Raw genomic sequence first — 12,142 nt, 5'->3', positions numbered from 1 at the left:
CCCCGGGGGCCAATGTTGGCCTCTGGAGACCTCTAGAATGGCCTTTATCATCATTCTGACCTTTTTTCTACTACTCTCTGTCTCTCTACCCACGTTCATGACCTAAAGGGGGAAGTGGATGAAGAGAAGAGCCGCATGCTTGAAGGACAAGACATTCCTCAATACATGAAGAAAATGCATTTGGACATGTCCACTTTCTTGAGGATACACTCAATAAAAAGTTTGAAGGCAGGCTAGTAGGGAAGATGTCATTGGCATACACTGTTCAGCAGCGTTGTGGCCTCGCATGGGACAATTTTTGGTGGCTCTCTTTCAGCTCATTTGCATCCAACTTGGCCCCGACTTAAAAAATTAGAGAACACCATGGCTCTAAGGTGTACCTGAGGTAATGGTGTGAGAAGTGACTTTGTCTAAAGTCACAAAAAGCTTCAGTGGGAGAAGCTGGATTTGAACTATGGCATCCCTAGTTCTCAGCCTGCTGCTCTAACTATTAGGCTACTCCTCCACAGGTGGTACTAGATTTCAGGGTAGGGATTTTGCTTGAATTGAGCTTGGAATTGTGGTTAGGTAAGGTTAGGGTATAACTGATAAAAAGAAATGCTCTTGGAACTGATACTGAGGTTCTGAATGCCTTGTTAAATAGCTGCCTCAATTCCTTGTTGCAGGATGCTCTAACTGTGGTGGTCGAAGATCTGAGGCTGTGCACAGTGAAGCCTTGTGAGGATATTGAGCGACGGTTTTGCTTTGAGGTTGTCTCACCCACCAAGTAAGTCACACAGACTCTGTACCAGGCAGACAGCCCCCTGCAACTTGCCACTCATCCTAAAAAGGATTGCCAGAACTACCGTATTTTTCGGACTATAAGACGCACCGGACCATAAGACGCACCTAGGTTTTAGAGGAGGGAAATAGGAAAAAAAAATTTTCCTTTTTCCCTCCTCTAAAATCTAGGTGCTCTGGTGCGTCTTGTCCGAATCCCTCCCTCCGAGTTTGGGATCGCCCTCCCCCCGGCCCTGTCACCACTTCTCCCTACTCACATCATGCGGCCATTTTGAATCTCGCCGAGACCGTCAGGCTGCATACAGGAGGACGGAGAGCAGCGCGCTGGGCAGGAAAGAGGGGGCTCTTTCCTGCCCCGACGTCACTAGACCACCAGGGAAGATCGCATGACGTGAGTAGGGAGAAGTGGTGACAGGGCCGGGGGGAGGGCGATCCCGAACTCGGAGGGAGGGAGGGCGGGCGGGCGATCCCGAACTCGGAGGGAGGGAGGGAGGGAAATCTCTACCTTCGGACTATAAGACGCACCCCCCATTTTCCTCCCAAATTTGGGGGGAAAAAGTGCGTCTTATAGTCCGAAAAATACGGCAACTTTGAAATTTGATGAGATGCCCCAGGACTCTGAGATCTGTAGCAATGAAGGAGTGAGCGGGGGAGGGGGGGGGGTTCCCTTCTACCTTCCTCTCACCAGGAAAAAAAAGAAACTGCCACAGGCTGATAACATTATCAGCTGGCTGCAGACAAACTGTGATATTACTGTGTGTCAGTTTGTTCCTTTGTAAATCGATCATTTGCTCCCTGGCACTTTTCCAGGGATTCTCCATGTAGGTGAGCATGATACCAAAGGACATTGAACTTCTGGGCCTGGTCAGCCTTCATGAGGAAGGATGCCATTGCTCACGGGTTTGCAGCAGGTCATATGATGCTGCCTCCAGCAGCAGAAGAATTTAGTAAAAGTACCATTTTCATGGAAAAGCACTTAATCATCCATGAGGTGTAAATACATGAAGGGAGGGGCTTACTTGCATTCCTTACTCTCATGTCCTCCATGCATTCCTCTCACAGGAGCTGTATGCTGCAGGCAGACTCGGAGAAGCAGCGGCAGGCCTGGATCCAGGCTGTGCAGGCAAGCATTGCCTCGGCCTACCGAGAGACGCCAGACAATTATTATATAGAGGTACGTCTGGAATTCTCAATCTGTGGCAGCTTTCCAGTGCATCTGAGCCCAAACCCAGGCTGTTTGCCGGAATTTCAAGATGATCTCTGTATCCGGTATGTTTCAAAAACAGATTCCCCAATAACATGATGCTGAATTAAAATGAGTAGTGCCTGCATTTCATATCACTCGGATTTCTCATAATTTACCAAGGAAGTGTGAGTGACCCTCCAGCATTAGCACCCCACAAGCCTGATAAAACCCTGACTGCTTTTGGGTTCATGGCCACTTCGGAGTGCAGGAGTAGTCTAGTGGTTAGTGCAGTGGACTTTGATCCTGGAGAACTGAATTTGATTCCCACTGTAGCTCCTTGTGACTCTGGGCAATTCACTTAACCCTCCATTGCCCCTGGTACAAAATAAGTACCTGAATATACGTAAACCGCTTTGAATGTAATTGCAAAAACCTCAGAAAGGCGGTATATCAAGTCCCATTTCCCTTCCCCTTTAAAATGTTACAAAGCAACCATTAAATGGTGTTTATTAGCTATAGTGGGGCTGATATTGAAAGGCATTTAGCAGGTTAGCAGGCACTAACTTGATAGTGTGGAGTCTTTTTCAAGGAGACAAAAATGAGAATGTTAATACATGTTTTAAAGAAGGCTTTTTGGAATTTTGTTAAAACAGGAGATATTGCAGAATGCCTTCTAACTGTGGCAGCTCCACCAGCTGAGGATACGGTTGTAATGCCGGAATGGAGCTGTGCTGTCCTCTGGTGGCTGAACTTATAATACAGTTAGGGTAATTGTAAGACAAAGCTCCCCGTCCCAGAGCAAATGCCCGCTTCGCTTGCATAGGATAAACAGTGGCCATCCCAGTGCATTCTGGTAGTTGCTGATGGATTCTGGTAGTGAGAAGATTAAATCTTTCTGTTTGCAGAAGCTGGACAGGACTGCCTCTCCTTCCACCAGCAGTATTGATTCGGCCACAGACTCCAAGGAGCGCAGTGTGAAAGGGGAGAGCATTCTACAACGCATCCAGAGCATCGCTGGCAATGACCAGTGCTGTGACTGTGGCCAGGCAGACCCCCGCTGGGCCAGCATCAATCTGGGAATCACCCTGTGCATCGAGTGCTCAGGGATTCACAGGTAATCCCATATAAAGAGACACTTACTTATGTACACGCACGCACACACACACACACATGTACACACCAGTGGCATAGCCACAGAGGGGTCTCAGGGACTTGAGCTCCCCCCCCCTCACCTTTGGGTTCATGTCCACTTAAACACTGTGGCATCCAATACATGGCTGGTGGGGGGACTGAGAGCAAATGCTTGCCCCTCCAGTCCAACCCCTAGGCCCCCTCAAATAAACTTCTGGCTACACTCCTGACACACATACAGATTCTGTCAAACACATAATCTTATATGCTTATGTATGTATTCACACACACACACACACACATACACACACCAGTGGCATAGTCACAGAGGGGTCTCGGGGGCTTGAGCTCCCACCCCCAACCTTTCGGCTCAGGTCCACCAACGCTGTGGAATCCAATACATGGCTTTTGGGGGGACTGAGAGGAAATGCTTGCCCCCCCCCCCAGTCCAACCCCTAGGCCCCCTTCAAATCAACTTCTGACTACACTCCTGACACACATATACAGATTCTCTCAAGTGTTATATGCTTATGCATGTATTCACACACAAATACACTTATACACGCACAAATTCTTGTGTATGCATATACACACACATATACACTTTGTCTCAAACACACATATTTTTGTACGCTTGTGTATCGATACCTATATATCTATACACGCACACACACACACACACACACACACACACACACACACACACACACACACACACACACAGTCTTATATGTTCACCCCCCTTTATACACTCACACACTTACACCTATACTCTCACACACATTCATGTGCTCACACATTCATAGACAGTCTTACACACTTAGTCTGATACAATGTAACATATGAAATCACTCTAAAAAAGGAACTATATTAAAATCATAAAACATGAGAAAATCCCAGATGGAAAAGTGCAGAACTGTGCAGAACCTGTGCAATTTGCAGTTGTGCTGTTTCTGTCTGCTGTCATTGAGCATTCTGTTTCTTCATTCTCTTTGCTCAGGAGTTTAGGTGTCCAGTGCTCCAAAGTCCGATCACTGACGCTGGATTCTTGGGAGCCGGAATTGCTAAAGGTACCTGAATAATCACGAAGGAACTGAGCGATGTCAGTAGTCAGGGGAGAAGGCAGGAACCAGGAATGAATTATGTAGGAAAGAGGATGAGAGCCTTAAAAGGAAGGGAATCAGGAAGTTTGAGGGGCTGATGGAAATGAGGGGACATGCATAGTGTGTGCGGTTGTTTGGGAGAAGAGGTCAGGAGCTGGGAGATGTGAAGAGGTAACAGAGTTGAGGGGAGCTGGGAGGTGTGAGGAGGTGACAGTGATGAGGGAAGCTGTGAGGTGTGAAGAGATGATGGGAGCAGGGAGGTTTGAGAAGGCGGCAGAGATGAGAGGAGCTGGAAGGTGAGTGAGCCTGGCCAAGAGAGGAGGGGTCTGAGACACAGGGAGGTGGGGAACTGTTCCCAGGCTCATATATTCCACTCTTCTGTCTCTTAGCCTAAATCCTGTCCATGAGTAGAGAGGATTCCTAACTACTCAGCCTTACTATGCCTTTCTGTCTAATTCAGAAGTTCTCAACCCAGTCCTTGGGACACACCCAGCCAGCCAGGTTTTCAAGATAGCTACAGTGAATGCACGTGAGATAGATTTGCATACAATGGATGTAGTGCATACATATGTACCTAATTTATTTATGACACTTGATATACCGTCTTTTGGACTAAGCCAATGAAACGGTTCACAATATCTCATCCAGCATAATGCAAAATAGGACCTACTGAAAAGTAAAAAAAAAAACGCTCTAAAAACAGTGGGGCCGATATTCAGACCGTGGGAGTTAGCGCAACTAACTTCCACAGCCATTACTAAACCCAGATATTCAATGCCAGGCCGTTTTCAGTGACCAGCATTGAATAACCGGTTTATTTTTGGCTGGTTAACAATAACTGGCTATGTTGATATTCAGACTTAGCAGGTTATCTTCTAACCAGCCAAATATAGCTGTTAAAATGGGGCTGAAATAAGCAGATAGCCGGTTATGTTAGTCAATATAACCGTCTATCTGCTAGCCGATATTCAGCAAGAGATAGCCAGCTATCCCCCACTGAATATTGCTGGATAGCCGGTTAGGGGGAATTTAACCAGCCAGGTGCTGACTCTGGCCAGTTAAATGCTTTTAAATATCGGGGAGTACAGAGGAGGCATCCATTGATTCATGTATCCAAGCAGTGGCGTTCCTAGGGGGGGGGCGGTGGGGGCGGTGCGCCCCGGGTGCACGCCGCCCGGGGGGGGGGGGGGGGGGGGGGTGCCGCGCGCGCCTGCCCTCCGTTGTTCGATGATTCTTCTCTGTTCCGGTTACTTCCTGTTCCGGGGCAGAGAAGAAGCATCGAACAACGGAGGGCAGGCGCGTGCGGCACCCCCCCCCACCCCCGGCGGCGTGCACCCGGCGGGAGGGAGGGGGTTCCTTCACGGGGGTGTCCTTTTGCCGGGGGGGGTCCGCTTGGCATGGGGGGGCGCTGCACCTGGGGGGCGGGGCGCATCGGCGATCCGCCCCGGGTGCCAGCCCCCCTAGGAACGCCACTGTATCCAAGTACTAAGGTGAAATAAATACGGCTATTCATTAGGGAGCCCCTGAAAATCAAACTGGCTGGATCTGTAGAACAAATTAATACATGTGTCTCTTGCCTTTCAAAAAAAGCCGTTTATTTCATTTGCTGATGTTCTCACCTCTTGTAGGTGCTTGACTTTTCAAAAAAGGTGCGACAGAGATATGGGAAGTGTAAGAGGGTGACTGTTATACTGTAGGAGTAGTTCCTCTTTCTTAGCCCTAATAGAATTGAATATTTTGCCTCTTACAGTTAATGTGCGAGCTTGGGAACAGCACCATGAACCAGATTTATGAAGCAAGATATGAAGATCTTGGCGTGAAGAAGCCAACCTCTGGCAGCTCCAGGTAGACTGCTGCTCTTGTCTGTGTCTCCAAGGTAGGGGGTGGTCTTCAGTTAAACCCCAGAAATGGTGACCTTTTTTATACCTTCTGCCAGGCAAGACAAGGAGTCTTGGATCAAAGCCAAGTATGTGGAGAAGAAATTCCTCCGGAAACTTCCTGGTGCTGAGGTGCTGGCTGAGGCCGAGAGGAAACCTCGGAGATGGAGTGTCAAGAAGTGTCAACGACACAACAGTGCTAGCAAAGTGCCGACAGCTCGCAGGAAGTACAGGCAGGAAACAGGAAGTGCATCACCAGTCACACTATCTTCAGGTAAGGGCCACCTGATTCTAAACACCCCTACATAACACCTGGAGTCACACAGTTGCTATCGCACTGCACTTAATACCTGGGCTCACCTGGACACTGTCTTTTCTGCCACTCATGATTTCACTTCTCTATCCCACTCACAGCTGCCACACTGGAACGTAAGTTTCGCAGGGACTCCCTCTTCTGCCCGGATGAGCTGGACTCACTCTTCTCATATTTTGACACTGGCTCAGGACCACGTAGTAAGTAACAGCAGCTGAACCTCCAGTGTCTGCTCCTTCACCCCTGCTCTTTGCTTTCCAGGAATGTTGGTCCCCGGCCTGCTGAACTTTTAGGGGGTAGCCATGCTTAAAAGCAGTCATATGGGGAGGGGGAAGGCATTGTTTGCATAAACCCCATTCCCTGATTCTTCGCGGTGTTTTTATGCCTGACTGTCCCTTTCCTATTTCCACAGCCTGTAGCTTTCCATATTTCTTTGTCTTTTCGCTGTTCTGTGTGTCACAGGAAGGCCTTGTAAGTGTCTGGCTGTGCCGAGGGTTCAGCTGCTGTGACAGACAGACAGCTGACACTTGTTCTTGTTTTTCTGCCGAGTTTTCGCCCCTCACATACCATCCACCTTCCTCTTAGGTGCCAGCCAGAGCCCGGCGCAGCGCCCCCCGCCAGTGGGGCCGTGGACTGGCAGTGGCAATGGCCTCGGAGGGAGCGAGTTCCTGTCCCTCCCGGCCGGAGGTAAGGTCGGCCTCCCACAGCGGAAATGCCAGAAAAAGGGAGGGGAAATGAGGGCAACAGCAAAGGGGGAGGGGGAGGTGGGAGGGTGGTAAATAGCCACATAAAGGATTCTAGAACCCATATCAACCTTGGGCAAATGGCACCAACCGATGAGCCCCTTTTCAGATGGGGAGGGGGGGGGGGACCTGGACAGCTTAGGTCTGAGACTGTATCTGGAGAATTGTTACTGTATTCTAATGCAAGGTTTCAAAATGTGCAAGAATCCGGAAAATGCTGATGCTTCTCGCATGATAAATGTGCATATATATAAATGTGTGTGCATTGTCTTATCCCACTGCCTAGAGTTATGTTATAAATCTGCAGCCAAGATTTAAAAAACTGTGCAGTTTTATATAAATGCCAGAATAAGACATTTGTGTCCTTGTTATGGAGGTGTCCTCAGTGTAGGTGTGTCCTCAGCATGGAGGTGTTTCTCTTCCACTCTAGAGCCAATGCTAGGACCTGAAGCCGTGCCCATAGTGCGGCGATTGCCCTTAATACATAGGGCATTGGCTAAATAAGCCATGTCCAGGGCCTCCAGGTTACCTAGTTCCACTAGAAACATTTTAGGCAAATCATGAATTTCTGAAAACCCCCATCCTTCTGTATTATGGGACCTGCAGCAGCAATGTCAATTGGTGGAATCGGGGATTGCACATACCACACTGTTTTGGGGTGTAAGTTCAAAACCAGAAGAGGCCACAGTGTCTGCATCCTGGAACTGGTTACCTTGGCATCTCTGTCTGACTTATTAATGATGGAAAGCCTGCAGAAGCCGCCCACCATGCACTACTAGGCCTCATTTTAAACTCACCAGCCTAAGGAGTGCTGTCCCAGAATTCCTTGTTCCTGCTGGCTGTGGTCCCATTGAAACTTCTGGGGACACCGTTTTCCTGCTGTTCTGCCACAGTCCAGTCTCCTGTGTAGTGGATATGTGCAATGATCCCTTCTGTCCTGCGCCAATAAAAAGAAATATGCCATTCGCATGCTCAGATTATAAAATACTAGAAATTAACACCCGTGAATGTTACGTATTTGCACGTAAGTTTGATGTTAAGCGGTATTCTATAATCTTAGTGCACAATTTGCATAGGGGCTTAAAAGGGTTTAGTGCAAGGCACGCTGAGGTGTCCTGTAGTAAAATCCTGATGTGCGTTCGCTACTCATGCACTAAAAAATAAATGGCACAGCTCCAGACTATATGGTACCATTAATAAATTTACCTTAAAGAAACACTAAATATGAGGTCAGAAACTATCTCAGACTACACCTCCCAAACTGCAAAAAAGTGATCTACAGAACTGTCCACTCTGCAGACTTCACTTACCTAGGAACCAAATGGTGGAACTCCTTACCACCCAAAATAAGAAACATTCAGGATTCCACAAAATCCTTAAATCGTTCCTATTCAAATGAACCCTCAGAAAGAACAACCATATCTCCAACAATTAATTATTACCTGAATTGGTTATTTCTCTATTTACCATTAACTTTCTCTTTGCTTCATGTACAATTTCTCATTCATAATAGATTTCCTAAATGTTAAATATCCATAGCTATCCAGTGGAATATTTATCCCATATTTATTTAGTGCAATAGCCGGTGTTTAAAAAAAAAATGCTCATCACTGTATCTGAATATTGACTTGTAAATGTCTGGTGTTTGGGGGCTCACCTTCTTCATACCCCCCTTTAGCCACCTATTTTGCTGTGCTGGTAACCAGGCTTCCTATCTGCACAAGACACTCTCTGGGTAGCTGAATATTCTTTGTCGTGAATGGTTATCCAGCTCCAGTCTCTGCTTCTCGTGTATTAAAATGCCCCTCGTTTGTCCGCTCTTGGTCCCGCAGGTTTGAGCAGTGACAGCGGGCTGGGTGGGAGTACGGATGGCAGCACGGACATTCTGGTGTTCGGATCAGTGGTGGACAGCGTTACAGAGGAAGGTGAGTGTTTTTTTAATACGTGTGTGAGACTGCCTGATCCGTGAGTGGTACAGTTGTGGCTTATGGTGTATGTAGATTCATGAAGGAAAGAGTGAGAGCCCAGAGGTGTGAGAGATGGGAGTCACCCACCTGTTTCACTCCAGGACAACCAGAGAGAGAGAGAGAGAGAGAGAGAGAGACTGTCCTACATATGTTGCTGTTAGTGACGTAACAGCCTAAGCTGAAAACTCTCTCACAGCACTGACCATTACTTACACCCCAACATGGAGCTCTAAAGCACCTCACTCCTTCTCTGCATCCCCTCCCTCCACCATTCCAGTCCTGAGAGCTGCATCCACAGCTAAATTAATCTAATCTGACACAGTTCTAGACCACTAAATTCCCTCAAAGGGTCCAAAGCACTTTACAATGAAAATAGAAATATATATATATATAAAAAATTCAGGAAAGCATAAATTGAACGAACAATAAACCTTTAAACTAAATTAACAAGTAAATAATCATTAAACAAAACAGTTTTACATATTTTTATGAAATAAAGCATAAGAGAATTGGAAGAGGTTTCCAATCAAAAGCAGCCTGATGTGAATAAGATCTTTCATGGTTTCTTTTAGATACAAGACGGTAAATCGGAGGGAAAAGAAAAATATTGTTGTTCTTTAATTTTAAAATTAGCTGTGAGGAAGAACGATAAAGTAAATCATACAAAAGACTGAAGCTAAATCATGTAATGATTTAAAGACCAGACAGGAAACTTTATAAATAATCCTGGCGTTTACTGGTAACCAGTGTCAATCCACTATCAGCGGGGTAACTATCGTATTTACTACACTGGAAAGTCATTTTAGCAGCTGTATTCTGAAAACGTTGCAATCTATCTAGCTGCTTTTTCGGAAGACCAATGTACCCTGCCAAAGCACCTCATTGCTGCACTGCGGCACCCCCTGTCATTCCAATACTGAGACCATCGTACAGCTCTGTGTAGAGAGGTGAGTGCATGCCTCTTTCCAGGCACACATGATAACATTAACACACTGTCCCCCGAATTCTATAAATGGCACTTTAAGTTCTGTGTGATAATTTGGGCGGGACTAGGGTTTTAAAGTGGCCCCAGTGGCGTTCCTAGGGGGACTGACACCCGGGGCGGATCACCGATGCGCCCTGCCCCCCGGGTGCAGTGCCCCCCCGAATGCAGTGCAACCCCCCCCCCGGCGAAAGGACACCTCTCCCCACGAAAGAACCTCCCTCCCGGGTGCACGCCACTGGGGGGGGGGGGGGGTGCCGTGCATGCCTGTCCTTCGTTCGTTCCATGCTCCCTCTGCCCCGGAACAGGAAGTAACCTGTTCCGGGGCAGAGGGAGCATGGAACGAACTAAGGACAGGCGCGCGCGGCACCCCCCCCAGCGGCGTGCACCCGGGGCGGACCATACCCACCGCCCCCCCCCCTAGGAATGCCACTGAGTGGCCCTGTGAGGGAGTGTACTTAAGGGAAAAGGTAGCATCCTATCTACTCCCTCACAACTAGTATTGACAGGTGCCGTAAAAACTGGATGGTCCCGTTTTCAAAATGACATCCTTCAGGATCCATTTTAGCAAAATGATGTTTAGTACATAAGTACATAAGTAGTGCCATACTGGGAAAGACCAAAGGTCCATCTAGCCCAGCATCCTGTCACCGACAGTGGCCAATCCAGGTCAAGGGCACCTGGCACGCTCCCCAAACGTAAAAACATTCCAGACAAGTTATACCTAAAAATGCGGAATTTTTCCAAGTCCATTTAATAGCGGTCTATGGACTTGTCCTTTAGGAATCTATCTAACCCCTTTTTAAACTCCGTCAAGCTAACCGCCCGTACCACGTTCTCCGGCAACGAATTCCAGAGTCTAATTACACGTTGGGTGAAGAAAAATTTTCTCCGATTCGTTTTAAATTTACCACACTGTAGCTTCAACTCATGCCCTCTAGTCCTAGTATTTTTGGATAGCGTGAACAGTCGCTTCACATCCACCCGATCCATTCCACTCATTATTTTATACACTTCTATCATATCTCCCCTCAGCCGTCTCTTCTCCAAGCTGAAAAGCCCCAGCCTTCTCAGCCTCTCTTCATAGGAAAGTCGTCCCATCCCCACTATCATTTTCGTCGCCCTTCGCTGTACCTTTTCCAATTCTACTATATCTTTTTTGAGATACGGAGACCAGTACTGAACACAATACTCCATGGAGCGATACAACGGCATTATAACATCCGCACACCTGGACTCCATACCCTTCCTAATAACACCCAACATTCTATTCGCTTTCCTAGCCGCAGCAGCACACTGAGCAGAAGGTTTCAGCGTATCATCGACGACGACACCCAGATCCCTTTCTTGATCCGTAACTCCTAACGCGGAACCTTGCAAGACGTAGCTATAATTCGGGTTCCTCTTACCCACATGCATCACTTTGCACTTGTCAGGTCAGTAAAGAAGATAAAGCTGTGATTTAATTTTTGCAACAAAATAAGGCACACGGCACAAAGTGTTTGCTAAGGGAGTTTTCTAATAAAGGTTGGACTCATGTATTTTCAAAGGTCATACTAAATATTTAAACAATTGCAAGATATTTTGAAACTATGTAGGGGGTATCATTTTTCCAGACACTGTGTATAAGTCCCCTATCCATGAATTTTCAGGCTGAAAATCTCTCTCAACTGCCATAGTACTATGAGGGTAAATATCTATATAAATAATTCTCACCTCCAACGTTCTGACCTCCAACGTTCTGAACCTCACTGTGTGGCAGGGAAACACTGAAGCCCTGTAGTCTTCTAGGCTGTCAGCACCACTCACTCTCACTCTCACTCATAGACCCGCCCTCAGCCACGCCCCATCCACACATAATTCACAATCCCAACATTCTAAATGTAAATTTGTAGTTGCAAGATCCCATGAGTGTCTGCCTCTCCCTCGCGTCACAACGTGATGACGTCGAGGGCGGGGCTATGACACTCAGCCAATCGCCAGTTCCACCGCCCTCCGACGCTACCCCCCCCCGATGCACTGCGAGAAACAGCGGCCTACGCAGGGCCTCCACCCCCCAC

At 47.5% G+C, this 12,142-nt stretch overlaps 1 protein-coding gene across 3 annotated transcripts in view; it reads left to right on the top strand.

Annotated features, from left to right (window-relative positions):
* ACAP3 (ArfGAP with coiled-coil, ankyrin repeat and PH domains 3) overlaps positions 1 to 12,142 on the top strand; it is a 168,486-nt gene that overhangs the window by 134,545 nt on the left and 21,799 nt on the right. The window contains exons 13-21 of one of the 3 annotated variants that reach the window (XM_030222490.1): positions 666 to 766; positions 1,843 to 1,954; positions 2,872 to 3,080; positions 4,098 to 4,167; positions 5,951 to 6,045; positions 6,137 to 6,351; positions 6,492 to 6,590; positions 6,976 to 7,077; positions 8,966 to 9,058. In XM_030222490.1, coding sequence (XP_030078350.1) covers positions 666 to 766; positions 1,843 to 1,954; positions 2,872 to 3,080; positions 4,098 to 4,167; positions 5,951 to 6,045; positions 6,137 to 6,351; positions 6,492 to 6,590; positions 6,976 to 7,077; positions 8,966 to 9,058 — 1,096 coding nt within the window. Of the gene's footprint in view, positions 1 to 665; positions 767 to 1,842; positions 1,955 to 2,871; positions 3,081 to 4,097; positions 4,168 to 5,950; positions 6,046 to 6,136; positions 6,352 to 6,491; positions 6,591 to 6,975; positions 7,078 to 8,956; positions 9,059 to 12,142 lie in introns of all 3 variants that reach the window. The other 2 variants (XM_030222493.1, XM_030222491.1) reach the window with 2 other exon arrangements.

The sequence above is a fragment of the Microcaecilia unicolor genome, chromosome 13 (genome assembly GCF_901765095.1).
Source record: "Microcaecilia unicolor chromosome 13, aMicUni1.1, whole genome shotgun sequence".
Classification (NCBI taxonomy): Eukaryota; Metazoa; Chordata; class Amphibia; order Gymnophiona; family Siphonopidae; genus Microcaecilia; species Microcaecilia unicolor.
This window is presented reverse-complemented; position numbering and strand designations above follow the sequence as displayed.